The sequence below is a fragment of the Lactuca saligna genome, chromosome 1 (genome assembly GCF_052625555.1).
Source record: "Lactuca saligna cultivar CGN05327 chromosome 1, ASM5262555v1, whole genome shotgun sequence".
Lineage (NCBI taxonomy): Eukaryota > Viridiplantae > Streptophyta > Magnoliopsida > Asterales > Asteraceae > Lactuca > Lactuca saligna.
Genome location: NC_136417.1, coordinates 62,127,687 through 62,147,781, shown reverse-complemented (window position 1 = coordinate 62,147,781; position 20,095 = coordinate 62,127,687). Strand labels below are relative to the sequence as shown.

The following is a 20,095-nucleotide window of genomic DNA, read 5'->3' as shown; positions in this document are numbered from 1 at the left end:
AAATAAATAAAAGATTTTATTTTTTGTGTTTTCACAAGTTTTTTTTAACAATTTCCCACGGAATTTGCACAATTATTAATTATTTCCGGAAAAATACCATGTTTTTTTTGTTAAATAATGAAAACTTTTATTTTCTACAAATATAAATTATTATAAAAATTAATACTAAAAATAAAATATGTTGGTGGTGACTCCCCCACTTGTGATTTTAGATTACATCCCTATTCAAACAACTTTAAAAATCAATTCCTCCACATCTTGCAGTCCTTACTTTATCTTCACAACATCATCGGAGAGTTGCAGCAAATACCATTCTTGTCCCTAAATTTCATCCGATCAGTCTAGCTTACTTACTTTACTAAACTCTGTATCTTTGACCATCAAATTCCAAGGAACAGATTCACATTTCCCCTTTCTCCAGCTCGAAATCAGCCAATTGGGGTGCATTTGTTTGATACCAGAAAGATCTTGATAAATTGACAAACAAATCACTCGAGACTAGCCTCAAATTCACCTTGGATTTTCATCTACCCACCAATTCGATAAATTGAGTTGTTGGTATTCAGTATTCTTGTGTGTTCTTGAATTACATAAACTGGGTCGAAGATGACGATCGAAACGTTTCCAGGGAGTTCAGGGTTTATAGATTCTGGCCATGATAAGAAAATAACTTACTTTAGCAATACATATGTATTGGGTTTAACTGTTGTAGCTGGAATCGGGGGTCTCCTTTTCGGATACGACACAGGTCACCTTCTTTTTCTGTTTTTCTTTTGTTGGATATTATACATATGATCTCTATCTTGGTTTGATTTGGTATAACCCACGGTTGATAAAAGTAAAACAACATAGACTAAAATTTATCATTATTAATCATAATTTTAAAACAATTATATTTATACAACACCATTGGATGTTTTGTTCGTAAGACCATTATCGTTATTTTTAATTAATATGTAAAATGTTTTCAAAACATAATTAATCTTTTGGCCACATCCTATGAAAAAAAGATTTTAAAAAATAAATAAAAGTACGATATCATGCTATACATATAGTTCAATCAGTTCTATTTTGTAGTCGAACAAATTGCTTTTTTAATCCAAATGTTGCATGATATGAAAATCATAAAGTTTCTCTTATATCACATTTACATATATAGACTCATATGGTTTTACATGATTTTAAAATAATAAAAATTCAACTTAAGGTTACTAACAGATAAACACTAATCAAGCATCAAATGTGATTTAAGTACATATTTAATTGCATTAAGATACCAATACAAAGAAATAAAACTGAGGTATATGCTAGTAATATTACAATAATACAAATTAAACATAAAATAAATCATGGATCCAGATATGCATTTAATCACATGTGTGATTGTGTCCTTACAAAAATCGTGTCCCTAAAATGAAAGTGGCATGTCAATGTTGGTTTATCCACAACAAAATAAAACCACAGCTCCAGTTAATAACTTAATCATACATAAAAAAGGAAAAATTAAAACCATATCTCTACATCACACCAAAACCAAATTTTAAAGAATCATAAAAACGTAAGAAGATTCATATCTGTAGGGGATGATTATACAATTTATATCGAGCTCATCATTTTCTCCATTGATGATAAGAAATAAATTCTTTTCCCATGGTTTTTAGAGAGAGAAAGAACCAAGGGTTATGATGGGAAGCTTGAAGGAAAAATTAATTTCAAAATCAAAATAAGAAAATAAAGCACCATTAAAATGAAAACAAGGAGCCGTGTGTAAGCATGAATGTGGAAAATTGGGGACTTCACTTTCTAATGGCTTGAATCCGCCACTATATGAGAGAGAGAGAGAGAGAGAGAGAAAGATTTCCCTTCGTGAATCTGGATTGATGCGTACAGCAGCAAGGAGCGGAGGGGAAACCATCAGACTCTGTTTCCATTTAACCCATTTGCAGCAAAACGCAGTTGAATAAACCTAAAAAGCTGTAGATGGAGATATATGTGAAGAGCGAGATTTAGGGAATTGAATCTCACATTTGGTAATTTGGATTAGATAATTAAGAATTTCAAGATTTTGATTGCACATTTCACGGGATCTGATTTGGAGATTGTTTTTCAATTAAGGAGATATATATGAGCGGGAAAATACAATAAAGGGTAAACAGAAAAATGACACCTGGCAAAATAGAATGTAAAAAAATGACACGTGGCGTTTAAAAGATGTTTTTATTAAGCATGGAGATATACGCTAAAACTACTCAATTATCATATGCATCTTTCAGGAGTTATATCAGGTGCTCTTTTGTACATTCGTGACGAATTTGAAGCAGTTGATCAAAGTAGTTTTCTACAAGTATATCTTCGATTCCCGACTTAATCGATCAATTTTTCTCAACATTCAACTTGTTTATGATAGTTTATATAAATATGTATATGCAGGAAACAATTGTAAGCATGGCATTAGTTGGAGCGATGATTGGGGCTGCAGCTGGAGGAGCGATAAATGATGAATATGGGAGAAAAGTTGCAACTCTTCTTGCAGATGTGATATTTGCATTGGGATCTTTTGTAATGGCTGCTGCATGGAATCCATATGTGATTATATTTGGTAGGCTTTTGGTTGGATTGGGGGTAGGTGTTGCATCTGTTACTGCTCCAATGTATATAGCTGAAGCTGCTCCATCAGAAATAAGGGGAGGTCTTGTGAGCACCAATGTGCTTATGATCACTAGTGGACAGTTTCTTTCTTACCTTGTCAATCTTGCTTTCACTGAGGTTAGATTTTTTGAACTTTTATGTTTTTATGTTATCTTCTTTGTGATGCACTGGTTTTCTTGATTTAGAATAAGATAATTTAGGATAGAAATATAATCATCATTATCAAAGATGGAGCATAAGTCGAGCACACTAAAGAACCTTGTTTTCAACTTAGCATAAGAAAGGGATTACAATCAAGAGGAAGTATCTTGTTATTTGTTTCTCCATATGATTATTTTGACAATAATCATAAAAAGAACTTTTATCGTGATCCATGAGTATGGGTCAACCAATTAATGACGTATCCTTATATTCAAAGAGACTAAATCATTAAGAGAAAAACATGAAAGCATTTGTGATTTTTGCATATTAATATGTTACAAAATAACTTCAAGCATGCCGACATGAAAACTAAAAAATGACTAAATGAGGATTCTATCAAAAGGCTTACCAACGATATTGCCAAAAAATTAATGAAATAACATGTCATGCTTCAATAAAAATTAAAGAAACATTTACAGAAACATCAACAAAAACCCACCAAATGTTGGTCGATATTTGATTAGGGTGATGGTGGAGAACCGGATTTCTCTTGGATCGTGTAAGTTTATTTTTTGAACTGATATTTCCACCCTATGTTTGAGTTACAAGAAATCTAGTCTAGGATAATCCAAAAGTACACTTGTGTATCTAAGCACAGAAACACAAACCAAAATCGCCAGAGGGTTTTTGAGTTCGTATAAAAGGAGGGTTGAAGAAAGGTTATATCTTTATGGCTCAAAAGAGGAGTCGTATAAATACATGACAAATTAGGGTTAATCTTTTATATTAGTTAGGAAAATCACAAAATTAATGGTATAATAAATGGTTACTAAAGTTGATAAAATTGATCAATTTTACCATGATCACCCATTAAAATTTGGTTTTTCCATAATGTAACTCATTCAAATTTCCGAAGACCTTTTGGGGCGCTGCCCCAAACCGCGAGGGGCTCTGCCCCTTGGACCCCACTAGGAGCTCTGCCGCTAAGACCCTGCAAGGGGTGCACCCCCCTTACCCCTATTTTTTTGTCGTACCAGCTTATAAGTCGATCTTATATATCCATGCACTTCGCATTCATCAAACATATAATATAGAGCACAAACGATAAACCTTTTAGCTCACATGTCAGTTCCAATTACACAAAATGTCAGGTGACACTAAATCACCAACACCAAAATCATTATATATTTCATTTATTGATACATATAAAGAATGCATTTTTTTTAAAAAAGTGCTAGAAAACTAATAACATTAAATCATAAAACCACAATTATTCATTTGACCACTAAAACGCAAAGATATAAATTACAAATAAAAGAAATTAGTAGTGAAGGTTTTCTAATTTAATATCGAAAATGAAAAGATTAATATCACTGAAATACTAGAAGAACCCTCCACTCCTTGGTGTTGATAGTGACTGATCGCATGATATGAACTGAGAACCCTGACGATATAATGAATGTTATTAGAAATTGTCAAGGTTGGTGTTTCCCTTCGAGTCCCTTGAGTCCCACATCACTTAATTCATGAAATAAAGTGGATGGAGTTCAACTATAAATATGAGTGCCTTTTATTTTTTGCTAAAATAAAGTTTTGTTCTCTTTTGAATTGGAAGGTCGTTTTGAGTTGGATGGGGTTTAAAGAGGCATCCGATTATGAGTTGGTCTAATTTGGTCCTACTTTGTACTAAGTTTGTCTTATTTGGACCTAGTTGCATTGTTTTCTTGAACGATGCATTGTTTTCTTGAACGAATTGAATGATTTTAGAGTTTTTATTTTTAGCCGAAATGACTCAAATTGTCTTGCTAAGAGGCGGAGTTAGCCGAGTTTACAATCTTGAATTTCTGGTTAAAAACCGAAACCACACCTATACAAACCAAAACCATATGCAAAACCGCAAAACCGAACCTAGACAAAAACTGCACATATTAGTTTTAGGCATATATAAACCACATCTATTGGTTTGCGGTTCCGTTTGGTCCAAAACTGACACCATGCTTACTCAACCGTTGAACGATAATCGATTGTGGGTGAGTCGACGAGAAGATAGGTATAATCAATCAAGCAAACCGTTGTCGAATGATAAGAAATTTTTCTAATTTGTCTCCAACCCTACGAGACATACCTTGACTTCTGTTTTTAGGTGTCGGTATTAAGGTTGATTCACGAAATATATTTGTTTATCAAGTCTTGTTGCCTTACTCTCTACGTTCCAGCCATATTAACGGAGCCCAAAACAATAAAACTTGCGATATATATATATATATATATATATATATATATATATATATATATATATATATATATATATATATATATATATATATATATATATATATATATATATATGATGCCCCGCCCGGCCTGAAGCCTTGTTGCAATATTCATACAATGCAGTTCTATTGTCCATTGGGGTGGTTATCTCAAATATTAATCATCAACAATTACATATGAAGCGAATCGATCATCGAGCAACATAGGCTTGTCATCCTCCTCTTTCACAAATTGGATTCTCAAACAGATGAACAATTGAACTCTTCTTTCCACATATTTGATCCTCAAACTCTAGAAATTGGAATAAAATTTTCCGAACGCAACTGAAAATCTAAAAGGATTGATTTTTTTTTTTGCCATTGAAGTAGTTGTTAGATTTATGATTTGGAAAGGGTGAGCCTGAACCGTGATTGGCGATTGTATGAACATTGGCATTGCCAACGAGACAACTTGTCTTTTATTTTAAAAGAAATTGGGTGTATGCAATTTTTTTTTCCTAATTTTATAGCTTTCTGTCATTACTTTTCATTTTTAAGACTGTGATTGTTGATGTCCTTTGCTTGCTACATATCAACGGGTCTGTGCTAAGTTGAGCTGAAGTGTAGGACACTTGGACCAAAATTTGGTCTAAATAAATGTTATACCTACAAGAGATGTACTAAAAATCGTGCCCTTCCCATATTTATGCCTTATGGTGCCCGACCATGATTATTACATTATAGTTATAAAAATAGAAAGATTGAAAATATTATATAGCCATTTCTAAATTTTATATTTTGTAAATGAAGTATCATGAGTTTAATAAAATTAGTTAATTAATAAAGAAATAATATATATTTTAAACTTAAATATAACTAATTGAGTAAAATTAAAGGTCGTTATATGAGATGGTGTTAGATGTACAAAACCTAAAAATTATATATATATATATATATATATATATATATATATATATATATATATATATATATATATATATATATATATATATATATATATAATACTATCTATTCCAATGGTGTTGACTATTAAGTGGTAATAAGTGATCGATAAAAATAGTAATTAGTCATAAAAAAATCTCTTAAAGAGGCTCTTAACGACCCCTAAAAGCTTAATATATATATGATAAATCATATTACAATTCCATAGACCAATCCATCAAGTCTCTTTTCCTGCTAAATTACATCCAAGCCTTCCAAAGTTTTGATAACATTTTTATGCACATTAAAACAAAATAAGAAAAAAAAATCAATCGCTTCAAGTGTATTCGATTGGGATGCTTTGAATCCAAAAGTTTGGACTCTTTTTATATAGGATTGGAGACCACCTCAATATACTACCTTCTACCAATGTGGGATTAAGAACCTTATATCATATTAGTTAATCTCTCATAAAAAATACATAAGTTGTGATCAGTTGTATTCTATGAAAGTTTACTGTTATAATGTATACAAAAAAAATTTATGGTATAATCTGTACATAATAAATAGAAAAATCTATGTCAACAGCCAAATATGTAACTGGTAACCTACTGTTACAAGTAATGTAATTGTATTTTTTGAACAAAGGTGAAGTGTAAGGGTGATATGTGTACAAACGTTTTAGTTGGTTGACGATATATATAAAAAAAATTCAATGATATTTTTTGTACAATTATGTTTCGTTATCCTTACAAGTCATTTTCCCTTTTTTTTTTTTTTTTTTTTTCTTTATAAGGTCCTTTTTTACTCCACCTTATAGGTGAACAAACCGGATTTTTAAATTGAATAGGACTGGTTTGATATTCGCTTTGGTTTTTCTCTACAACAACAAAATTGGTTTGAAAAACCTATGTTTTCATTATTTTTGTCGGACTTGATTTTGGTGTGAGAAGCTCACGAAATCTCCTAGTTTGATCACAAATCACCCAATAAGCAAAACTCATCGCTTCCTCATAACATAAGGTGTTTTCCAGCCATTGATCCCAAGGTTTAAAACGAAATTTTTTTACTTTATATTTTAGAAAAAAATGTTTATCGATGATCGGGGCTGGTATAAGGTGTCAAGTCGATAGGTTTGACATATCTCAAATCTCAATTCAATTTTAAATGAGATGTTCATTTTCAAACCGACATGTTCCTTTTTTTTGGTTCAAATTGTGGAACTTGTGAATATTAAACAGTCTAAATAGAAATCACAAAATGTGACATTACACATAAATGAGAAAAATAGTCCCCAAACTATACATAATAACATGATTAACATCCAACATTCACAATTATGAATAATATTCTCTAAATAGAATCCAGATTCATAGATCTTCATAAAATGTCTCGAATCTAAAACTCTATACATATGCTATTGAACAGGTTCGTGGGACATGGCGATGGATGCTTGGAGTAGCTGCTGTTCCTGCTATAATCCAATTCTTCTTGATGTTATTTCTTCCCGAATCTCCACGGTGGCTTTACATGAAGAAAAGCAAATCCGACGCCATTGTTGTCCTCTCGAAAATCTACGATCCTTACCGGTTAGAAGAAGAACTCGATCAGCTTTCCACCGCTCTAGAAGAAGAACACCAACGCAAAAACGCCGTGAGTTACTGGGACGTGTTCAGAATCAAAGAAATCCGCCTTGCCTTTTTCGCCGGAGCTGGTCTTCAAGCTTTCCAACAGTTCACCGGCATCAACACAGTCATGTACTACAGCCCAACCATAGTTCAAATGGCCGGATTCAAATCAAACCAGTTAGCCCTTTTACTATCCCTCATAGTCGCATTAATGAACGCCGCAGGCACCGTCGTCGGAATCTACCTCATCGACCATTTCGGCCGCCGGAAATTAGCGTTAAGCAGTCTGTCAGGTGTAATCCTCTCTTTGATTCTTCTATCGGTTGCGTTTTACTTTGAATCGATTGGGGTTGCGAACATTGGGTGGGTCGCTGTTCTAGGGTTAGCTCTTTACATCGCGTTCTTCGCCCCTGGTATGGGTCCGGTTCCATGGACGGTGAACTCCGAGATATATCCGGAATCGTATAGAGGGATATGTGGAGGGATGTCGGCGACGGTGAATTGGGTGTCGAATTTGGTGGTGGCGCAGAGCTTTCTTTCGATTGCGGAAGCTGTTGGGACTGGTTGGACGTTCTTGATTCTGGCTGCCATTGCTGTTCTTGCGTTTGCGTTTGTGTTTGTGTTTGTGCCGGAGACGAAAGGGTTGAGCTTTGAGGAAGTTGAGAGGATATGGAAGGAGAGAGCTTGGGGGAGGAGTAGTTCTTCGCGTTTGGAATCTCTTATTGAAAATAGAGAGGAACCCTAAACCTAAAGAAATGGAAGAAGGAAGGTAAATGATGGAAATTGAAAATGGATATGGTGTATAGCGATCTTGGTGTAGATGAGATAATACGAAAAAGAAAATACAGTAGTAAACATGAATGTGTATGGTTTAAATGTGATTTTCACTTGATATTATTAAACCATTCAAGATTTTCAAGTGAATGGTGATGATACCTTTGATGTGGTTTAGTTTCACTTTGTAATTCATGACTATTACAAAGTGTGGTATGATATATATATCTAAAAATCTTGATTTTTATTAAGAATTTGAAACGTTTTCCAATATTCCTAATTAAGGAGAGGGAAATTTTTGGTAACAACGTTTTTTGTTTTGTTAAAAAATATTATTGAATTTGTGTTTCTTGCTCATATAAACATTAAAATGGTTTTGACTCTTATATCAGTCAAAACTAATCAAATAAAAAATGAATAAAAATATATTAAAAGTAAAAATGTAATTTACAATTAATTGAAAAAGATAATAGAGGGGTGCTTACCACACCATGGTTCATATTTTTTGTGTTTTCTTTATAAGCTTAGAGAAGGATAAATTTTCAAATCTCTTCCTTGTTCATATTTTGATGGCTTGATGAGCAAGTGGAAGAGAAAAGAAAGTTTTATGAGAAGGAAATCTTATCAGATTCGTTTTTGTTTATATTTTAGGGGGTTTTTTTCAACACGTTTGAATAGAAAAAAAAAATTATTGTTTATTTTGTGTTTTCTTTAGAAGTTTGAAAAAATAAAAGAAGTTTTTATGGGTTTTACCTTACTTCAGCTTATTTTGACGAGTTATTCTATCAGCTTTTATTTTATTTTCAGTTCATATTACCAAGAAAATATATAGGTTTTATTCATTCAAACATTTATGAAGCTTACAAAGACATTACAGATCAATTTCATCACTTGTTGGTGACTTATTTAGAAAATGGACAAGAAAAGAAAGTTCTTATGAGTTTTTTTACCCATTTCTAGTTTATATTACAAGAAACTCGTTTTCATGTAGAGATTCAGTCTACACCTTCCATCCTTGAGATAGCTGTTTGTAAGCACAATTATGTTGCTTGTACATTCCATAAACCTAAAAAAAAGTTTACTACAATCTGTCCCTTTTCAATCGAAAAAAGGGAGGTGGTATATACGGTATGCACTATAAACCAAAGGCGAAAACCCACGAGGGACCTATCTGGTCCATTTCTCCACACACACAAAAGAAAAAAGAAATGGGACCCACCATTCCATTACTCTTCCCAGATGTGACCTCTCCCGATGAACCATCATCAACCTCTGCTCCTCCCGACGACGCACCACCAATAACAACCTTGTCTCATTGTTGGTAGCAACCAAGTTGACCAGCTGTAGTCTTCGGCGATCAGAATCCATTTCTGGCCGTTCCCAACTAGTTGACCGCCAACTTCGGACGAAGCAACTTCGCAAAGACCTTCATCCTTTGGTAGCGATTACCGACCCAAAAACCTCTGATCGCCGATCGCTCATCAACGCCTAACGTTAGTAGCTCCGACTGTCGACCACCGCTTATTGCCGCCTGCTGCCTCGATAAACCTCCTTCAACAACAGTACCATCTCCGCCAACTAAAAGCGGATCCAAAGTGCCACCAGTCAGCTGTTGGATTAATGTCTAAGTCCATAACTATAATTGGTAAGACTTGACCTAACCCGGCATGGTCCATTTGAGTTGCATGGCATCATGCATTTGGATAGACTAAAATGAGATAAATAACACTTAAGGTTGGTTAATATATTATAAATTCTAATATATTAATAAGATTATTTAATTAGTATTGATCAAGAATTAATCTAGAATTAATTAAGTGATCAAAAGAAGACTAATTAAATATATGAGTTGATTGTGTGAATCATCCATACTTGTATAGTGGGCTAAGACTCCATGGATTATCAAGTTGGGCTAAAACCCATAGGATGCTCCATGATGTATTTGAACCCATGGATCCAAGGAAATGGAAAGCCATGACAATTAGGGTTTACCTTAATTATGACACTATATAAAGATTTTATTGTTGACAAAATTGGCACTAGAATATATGTGAAAGGGCTAGCCGATTTTCATGAAGTGTGGATTTCTCTCTAATCTATTCCAAGTGTATTTGGTGTTGTGTGAACCATTTGAGGTGTCACACTTGGGGCACTAGGCACTCAAGCTTCATGAAGAAATTCTACATCAATGAGGCATGTAATTCTAACTTGATATATTTATATGAATCAATGTTATTATGCTAGTTAGGATGAATACCTTGGAAAGTTCATATTTGCATGTATAATAGAGAAAACATAGATCCAAGGTATTTAGGTTTGCATGTACACTTAGGAGTGTTAGAATGCTCAAAACCCAACAGTGGTATCAGAGTCTAGGCTTGTTTTCAATTATACTTGATGCAAATTGCTGAAAAAAGTTGAAAAAATTGATTTTTTGGCTTTCTGGGCACTGGACTCGCCGAGTCCACTGATGAACTTGTCGAGTCCATGAAGAAAATCACCCTACTCGTCGAGTAGGTTGATACCCTCGACGAGTAGGAGCCCCAGACAACATATTTTCGAGTTTTTTTTGGCTAGAAATGGACTAGGAACATTAACCTAAGCTGTTTTGAACTTATAAACTTGTTTTTGATGTGGTAATGTTCATACTAATCCAATTTCAAAGATAATTGTCAATAGATTCATGTTTTGTATTACTTTAGTGATTAGGCTAATTACATGAAATTTTTTGATTTGAATTATCTTGTTCTTATGAGTTGCTTGGATTAATAGAAAAGTTAATTGATTATTTGTTTTCAATCCATTTTAATCTAAGAGATGATTCTAAATTGTGTTTGTGTAACTTGTCCGCAAGTTACATCAAAGGTCACATTCAAGTTTCTTAAAACTTATAAAAGATGACAAAAGTTACAAAATGAAGTCTTGTTCTCATTAAATGGTTTTATGACTCCATAACTTGTCCTCAAGTTATGGAGGTTCAAGAGTCACTTCATTAAGTAATAAAATGTGTAACCTTAATTAATTTCATAAGTTACAAAATAAAGAAAAGTTATATTCTTTTATTAGTTTAAAGTCTTCCATAACTTGTCCTCAAGTTATGGAACTTGAAGAGTCTTTTAATTAAAACTACTTTAAACACATAAGTTATGGAATTAATTAGTTTTGAATAGTTTCAAAACTTGCCCTCAAGTTTTGGAATTTGAAAAGTTTTCACTTATGAATACTTTAATTTCAAGTTAGCCCTTAGAATTTTAAAAGTTAAAATTCAACCCTTATACTTTATAATATTATAAGTTAATAATATTTATATATATATATATATATATATATATATATATATATATATATATATATATATATATATATATGTATAAGAGTAAAGTCAGTCTTACCGTTAGTAGGCCTCATCCACGAAGCCGGTCTATAAGGGGGTATAAGGTTACTGTCTATAAAATGACAGTTTAATGGGTGTCCACTCTCACCCACCGCTTCCTTGATTGGTGGAGGGTCGTTAGCCGAACGGGTAGGACAAGGACTATAATTCTCCCTTCATTAAAAGTATTAATGATAAATACTAAGTAACTAAACTCTTATAAATTCCCAATCTTAGTTACTTTAGGAAAATGTGAATAAGGTGCTAATCCATGAAATTACACTTTGCACTTTGTTTAAGTCGGTTGGTGGAGCATGTGTGGTTAACCGGCACACTAACTCGTATTTAACAAGGTAGGCAAAGGGTAACTTAATGTTTATCATAGTATTAATGGAGCATGTGTGGTTAACCGACACATTGATTGAGGGGTAAATACTTAAGGGTACCAAGTAATTTGCATGGTTACTTCACACCTTGTTTTGTGATCCTTGGAATCCCAGTCACAAAACCTGAAGGGCACACTCAAGATTGAAACATGCCATTGAAAAGTTCAATGAATCTCAAAAGAATCTAGGAGTTTCAAAACCAATTAAAACCTAATAATACGTTTCGTTTATCTTGGTGGAAATTGGTGAATCGTCATTCACCTACCTTCAAATATTTTATAGCTTGGATTACGGCATCCCTATTCCAAGTTATAAAAGTATTGTGTTGGGTCCTAGCCTTAATATTTCATATTGGGTGTTATATTAAGGACTTTAAATCAACTATCTTGAATATCTCCCAAAAGATGTCTGGTTTAGACATCTATAATCATCCCAAATCTCTTGAAACAAGCTTTCCTAAATGAAGATGATGTCCCATGGAAATGAAGATGATGTCCCATGGAAATCATACTTCTTTCACCTCCTCCAATTATTCTCCCTAACCCATAAGTTCTTGAAAAGTTTAAGGTCACTCAAGCCCTATTGGCAAGCAAAGGTCTATGTGTGATCACATCTTGGAGATGTAGTCACATATTGACAAACCGGGAAAGTTGGGTGTCAAAGTCTTGAGAAAGTTGGTGGCTCAACTACTTTCTAAGTCACATAGTGAGTTCCTTTGGGACTCCTATGAAATAGGCTATGACAAGACCCTTAATGATCTTATCTATTTGCTAAGATCAACTTCCTAAAACTTTATGGACATTGACAATGAAGACACTAGAAATCCAGAAAAGCATTCTCTTCCCAATGGAAAGGGATCGGCCATAGTCAACTCCGTTGACCAAATGGTAAAGAGAAAAGCTAAGTTTGTGATAGTCCTGCATACCATTACCAAAGGGTCCGTATGTTTATATTGCCAAAGGAAGGGGCATTAGTTGCAAAGCTGCCAATTTTACCTAAGGATGTTAAAGTCAATAAGTTTGACTCTACTTCAGGTAAAGTCCACTATCTAACTCTGCTAAGTTTGTATTATGAGATTCTTGATAAATGATGTGACTGCCCAGAACAAAGAATGGTCACGACATGATTTAGGTGGTCGTTGATCGATTCACTAAGAGTGCACATTTCATAGCAGTCAATGAGAAATGGTCTATGGAAAAGCTTGTGAATTCTTACGTGAAGGAAATTGTAAGGCTTCACGGTGTTCCGTTAATGATTGTATCAGATCGTGATAGCCGTTTCACCTCAAGGTTTTGGAAAAGTCTACAAGAGGAAATGGGTACCAAGTTGTGTTTAAGTACAACTTACCATCCGCAGACTGATGGTCAGAGCGAAAGAACAATACAAACACCTGAAGATATGCTGAGAGCATATTGATGGGTTTTATGCATAAGAACAATCCTATGTGCTCATACAAACCCTAATGCTTGGATCTAGGTTTCTCTATTGTACATGCTTTGAATCCAAGACTAATAAACTTAGATCTAACATATTATAAACTGAATTAGGGTTTATAGAATTACCTTTGATTGTTATATAGCAATAACAATCAATTTCTTGCTTGGATTGGCTTCAAAAGCTTAGTGCCTCAAGTGTTGCACCTCTAATGGAGTCACAAACACCATATACAACTTGGATGAAGAGGAGAAGTAAGGAGGCTGCCCAAAAACGACTAGAAACCCTAGAGAATCAGTTGTCCACGTTTTTGGGGCCTAAGGGGTCCTTTATATACTTGTGTGGGCTGCTAGGGTTTCAGTCAAAACCCTAATGGACAGCTTAAACTCTAAGCAGCACATGGAACCTTCTGGACAAGGCTATGGACGAAAATATGATGGGCTTCCATCATAATTTCGTTCACCCCTTATTCCTTTAGCATTCCTTAGCCCAATAACTCAATTATCCAATAATTGCAGTCCAGTTCCCTATATTTAATTAATCTCTTTTAGTCACAAAATTAATTCTTAATTAATTATTGACTAATATTAATTAAACAATATGATTTCTCCTTTAATATATTATTCTCATAATATATTAATAAATCATATTTAAACCTTTCTCTCCTTAAATCATCCTACATATTGCTATGGTGAAGGCAACCCAAAAGGACCATGCTCATAATCGGGTCAAGTACATACCAAAATAGTTATGGACTTAGACACTAATCCAACAGTCTCCCACTTGGATAAGTCTAATAACTATTTTCCGTATGACTTCAGAACCTGATCAGCAATCGTAGCTTTCAAAAGCCGCTGTCAACTCTGATCTTATCAGATAGCGCGTCCTCTAGATAAGGGATTATATATTCCTCCATTCTCAAGATATCGTATAGACATAAGACATGAATTTCAATCATTCTCTCTATACTGTTTCCCGACTTCCGATTTATGACGACTGACAACAGAATACAATTGAACACATCAACTTAGTCCCGGCTTGGCCAAGCGCTTAGGTGTCATCACTAAATCATCGAGAGGCCCACATATATCGCTTTTATCCCACTTTGGGTTAAAGGAATGGATAAACTTTGACTCAAATGCTCGCTTGCATTTACTGATCGAATCACACACAACAATAAGTTTTATAACACCAAGTTACTAGTGCGTTTACTTATTATCAATGTGCAACCGACCAACAAATAACAACTCACATGTCTCGGTTTCAAGAATATACAATATTATCATCTCACTAATCACTCGTGATAAAACCATGAAGTGATCCAAGTGAGCGTGGGTTTAATCCAATACTCTAATCTTATCAAAGCACTCATGAACTCTGCAGCAAACTTGTGCCAGGTCTAAACACTTCAAACAATCTACAGACACATTCATGACAGTCTTTCTTCATACCTACTCCCAACGTATAACCGACTGTGGATGTTTGAATAACCTAGTTATTCTGGAAGTCAAAACATGCAAAGTGAAACATAACAACAATACTTAATCCTATATGGCCCCAAACTTGTGAGAGTAAATAAAACCCTTCTATTTATCCACCATATTGATTACTCATTATTTATCATTTAATGTTTCGGATAATCAACTCATTACTTGAATTATACCAACAATTGTCCCATGCTCTAAACATGCACACTTTGTTTCCTATGGTCCATGCTTTGTGAAATAGATCACCTGAAAACTTTTCCAATGATGCTCATTTCACAATTCCTTAATCCTAATTATTAGTGTAAGAACACAAGGTTCTTGCCACTACTAGAATATGCTAGATTCTAACATTTTATGCAACGATCCCTTTGCAAAATCATAGCACAAAAGTCACCAAGACGTAGCTAATGAAATTACAAAGTACTTTCTTAGAAATTGTTACAAGACAATTCCATAGATGTGAAGTCTCACATTCAAAGTACATTCCTTTGAACATCCTTCTTGCATAAAAGTTTCTAATCTAGGCATAGACTCTCAATATCCAACTCCCAATATGGAAACATTTCCACATTTTCCATATGACAACTCATTCTTAATGGAATCTTATCTATTCATAATAATGTCGATATGGTCCATCCAATACCATACTTCCAACTACTTACAAGCGATCAATCCTCAGCGAACTTTGGATCGTCCTTTGATAGTTGTTAAATTCTTTCAGTCAAAACCAATTCTAGTCCTTTTTTCCCTCTTAATGCGCTAGACATTTGGAAAATTTTAGAATGGTAAAATACTATAGCATTTACAATCGATCCTATACCCGAAGCGTATGGGACACGATGCATAATGTCTTACATAATGATATGATACTTTACCAATCTTTTGCCATAATATTTTATGTGTCATGTTCTCACAATTCGAACTATGAAGAGGGATACCGTAATCATAATCGAATTTTAAGAACACACAATGTATCCTTTGACTGAAAATATTAAAATTTCTTAATCTAAGCTTTAGATTTTGAAACGGAGTATAATATTCTCTCCCTTAATTATAGCAAAACAACTTTTCAACCCATGCAACTTTGCAAATGGAATCTTTGTTTTTCTATAATTAATATTGCTAACTTGCAATACTCGCCATAACAATCATACAAGCATAACACTTATGCTCCCACTATCATGATGATTATCATATAAGCATAACATTTATGCTCCCACTAGCTTTGACATGTATTCAGAAAACAAATGAACTTCTAGAAAACAATGCCTATTGAATTTCTGAAATTTCATATTTCTAATACCAGATGCTTCGATAAGCCTTTATCTAAGCTTCTTAACCTTATACACCTTTGCCTTAGATAGCTCATATGTGTGTTTAAACAATTCATAACTTATGTTACTAAGTTCCAAATGTTGAAACTAATTGCCAAATCTCACAATTCGAACTATGGAAAGGGATGTCGTAACCATAATCGAATTTGAGAATACAATTTTCACAATTGCTATCTTCTTAAAATCTCTCTTAGTGAAAGCATTTCCTCACAGTCATTTTCATGAAGGAGGGAATCTTATGACACTTAGATTTTATGGTGTATGAGTTCCTATCCATGTGAATTTGCCAAAACCAAGGTTTGCGACAAATCCAAACTCATATGGACTGAATTTTCTTAATCTTGATTTCTTGCCCTATGGTAACACGAGTGCCCACCATGTCTTCCAAGTAGTTTAGTAACTTGTCCTTACATATCAATTTACTTTCCATCGACTAAGGCTTTAGTGTGTATTCAAATGAGAACTCATAGAACTCATATACACAATTAACTCAATTGGAATGGCACAGAAACAAAACAATGTCAGCACGATAGGTTGTAAACCTCAAGTCGTGTGTTAGTGATGATCGATAAGGTTTATTCTTGATTTGTTCTTGAAACTTTTCAAGACCATTAAGACTCCCACTGACTTCTTGACATATAAGATTCTCTTGTCAAGAAACATTTCTTGACAAACAAATATTCAAGAGTTAGTGAAGCATTTATCAAGACAAAACACTTCACACAATTGGTCCTAGTTGGTCTTTGTCTTATCCAAGACAGCACAACTTACCAATTTCAAATGTGCAAGAATAAGAAAACTTTTCCAAATTCCACATTTGATGAGTGTTATAAACCTACTTAAGACTTTTCACTCAATGTCACAATCTTGACTCTAAGACTTGATATTGGAACGAAGTATGATTGACTTATTGATATATCCATTTCTACAATACTTGATACCTCTTCTTAGACATGCAAATGCACTAAGACTCACTTAGAGGATCAATTGAGATATGGTTCTTAATCATTAAGACTTCATCATAAAAAAAGGTACTCTCCCTTCTTCTTAGAATAGAGAAACTTTTATCTTTCTGCCTACTTGATTCTTCTTTATTCGTTCTACTATTCATTGAAACTTTTTCAATCAACTTAGAATTATACTTAATCTTATAAGTATAATCATATTTACTAAGCTTTAGTAAATCATGACGAATATCTTTGTCACTCTTGTGGTGGACTTGATCAACACACAACCTTGTGTACTTGATCTCCTTGTCCTTCAATTGACACTTTGCCAAAGAATTAGTCTAAGTTTCCCAAATGTGAAGGTTTTTCATTCATCGTACAATACACATTGCATGATTCCAAGTTTCTGTCCAATTGAAACTTGGGCGATGAGAAACTCTCCCTATTTGGTAAACTTTTGACATTTGCACAAATAACATAATTAAGAATCAAATCCATTATTGCTAATAATAGAAACATTCAAACATCAATTTTTCATACATGCCATCGCAAGGATAAATAAATAAAGATAAAATCAAAATTCATTTTATTGCGGGAAAAATTTATCCGTACAATGTAATTCAATTGAAAAACTATGTTATTACATATTTCTTAACAATCTATTCTAACTCCAAGTAGTAGCTCAAGAATCCATTCTTCAAGTAATGCGATCGAAATTCATTTCTTCATGATTAGATTCAGCTCACTTCTTTTCTCAAGCTTCCTCTCTTTTCTTCGATCCTACAAAACATCAAAATGTAATCTTATCACATCATGTATTAAGAATCTAGAATAGGAACTCAAAAGAGTTAGATAATGGATTTTACCTGAAGTAGAGCCATACGTCCTGACTCTCCCATCTCTTAGATCTTTCAGGTAGTTAGGGCAGCTTCGTCTCCAATGCCCCTTCTCTTGGCAATAAAAGCAAATGGACTCCTTTGGCACAACTCATCGGACAATCACAGACTTAGTTCTTTTTGGACTTCCAATGTTGCCAGTGTCCATTGAAGTTTGGGAGTTTGATTCACTAGACAAATTTGCTTGACCAGCACGCCAAATCATTGATGACTCAGCAGCTATAAGCAAATAGGTGAGATCAATTAGGGTCACGTTGTGGTCCATCATATAGTACTTTCTAACGAACTCACTATATGATTCATGAAGTGACTGAAGAACCCAGTCAACAGCCAACTCGCTTGAAATCTCGACACCCAACATGCTTAACCTATCAATGTGTGACTTCATCTCTAAGACGTGTGTACACACAGGTTTCCCATCTTTGTGTTTACTCGCCAAAAGGGATTGAGTGAGCTTGAAATTTTCAAGCCTTTGAACTTGTGGGTCAGGGATAATAATTGGAGGAGGTGGAGGAAGTGAAGCGTGACTCTCATTTCCTTGATCGTATCTCGGAACGTCATCTTCATTTGGAAAGCTTGTTCCAAAGGATTTGGGAAGACCATTGTAAGATTCAGACATCTACAAAACGGGAGAAAATTCAAGTTATGTTGATTAGAATTCTTGATGTAACACCCAAATGAAACATCAAGCTAGGATCCAACACAATACTCTACAACCTAGAAGAGGGATGCCGTAATCTAGTTGCAGAATATTTGAAGGTAGGTAAATGACGATTTACCAATTTCCACCATGAAAAAACGAAAAAGAAGTTTAAGTTTTAAATGAATTGAAACTCCTAGATCTTTTGAGATTCATTGAACTTTTCAATGGCATGTTTAATCTCGATTATGCCCTACTATTTGTGACTGGGATGCCGAGGATCACAAACAAGGTGTGAATAACCATACGAATCACGTGGTGCACCCAATGCTACTATCACCTAATCAATGTGCTGGTTAGCCACACACGCTCCATTGATCTATGATAAGCATCGAGCCACCCTTCTCCACCAATGTCATCCCCAAATTAGTGTGCCGGTTAACCACACACGCTCCACTAACGTTTGACAAGGGTACGAAGTGTAATTCTATGGATTAGCATACAATTTCACATTTTCCCTAAAGTAACTATGATTTGGGAATTTGTATAAGCATTTAGTTACTTTGTACTTCATTATACTTATAATGGAAGGTTTCTGTCCTATCCTACCCGTTCGGCTAACGACCCTCCACTAGTCAAGAGTGCGGTGGGTAAGAGTGGATACCCATTCAATCGCCATTTTATAGGCAATTTCCTTAAACACCCCTTATAGACCAGCTTCGTGAATGAGGCCTACTAACGGTAAGACTGACTGTTTACTCATACATATATATAATATTAGACCTTTAATGTTATATAAAGTATAGGGTGTATTTTAAACTTTTAAAATACTAGGTGGTTTATCTTAGTAAATTATACCTTTAATTTAATTAAATGTAAACCAAAACTTTATGGGTTTATTAAATCACTTTTAATTATACACTTTAATTAATTAATAAAACCATAAGGGTGTGATTTGAACTTTTCAAATTACTAGGGTTTTAGAATTTAACATTTCAAAATTAAACTTTTAATCAAAATTTTAAATTCCAAAACTTGAGGGCAAGTTTTGAAACATTTCAAAACATTAGGGATCAAACAACAAATAATTCAAATTAAACAATTAATTTCATAATTATCTATATTTGACCTAATCTTATTTTAGTCATTAGATAATTACCAAATAACTTTAAATAATCCATATTTATCGCATAAACAACAAATATTTAAAAG

At 33.9% G+C, this 20,095-nt stretch overlaps 1 protein-coding gene across 1 annotated transcript; it reads left to right on the top strand.

Annotated features, from left to right (window-relative positions):
* The first annotated feature begins 232 nt into the window (after positions 1 to 232).
* Positions 233 to 8,569, top strand: LOC145037729 (inositol transporter 1-like). Its single transcript, XM_078986438.1, has 4 exons — positions 233 to 748; positions 2,274 to 2,344; positions 2,431 to 2,766; positions 7,413 to 8,569. The coding sequence occupies exons 1-4, from the start codon at positions 607 to 609 to the stop codon at positions 8,355 to 8,357; spliced, it is 1,494 nt and encodes a 497-aa protein (XP_078842564.1). The 5' UTR covers positions 233 to 606; the 3' UTR covers positions 8,358 to 8,569.
* Positions 8,570 to 20,095: the final 11,526 nt, after the last annotated feature.

Bases quoted from the DNA above. Each gene is read 5' to 3' on its own strand.
- LOC145037729 (XM_078986438.1), top strand. From the start codon at position 607: ATGACGATCGAAACGTTTCCAGGGAGTTCAGGGTTTATAGATTCTGGC. The intron at 2,345-2,430 runs GTATATCTTCGA...ATGTATATGCAG, and splicing joins ATCAAAGTAGTTTTCTACAA to GAAACAATTGTAAGCATGGC. The intron at 2,767-7,412 runs GTTAGATTTTTT...GCTATTGAACAG, and splicing joins TCAATCTTGCTTTCACTGAG to GTTCGTGGGACATGGCGATG.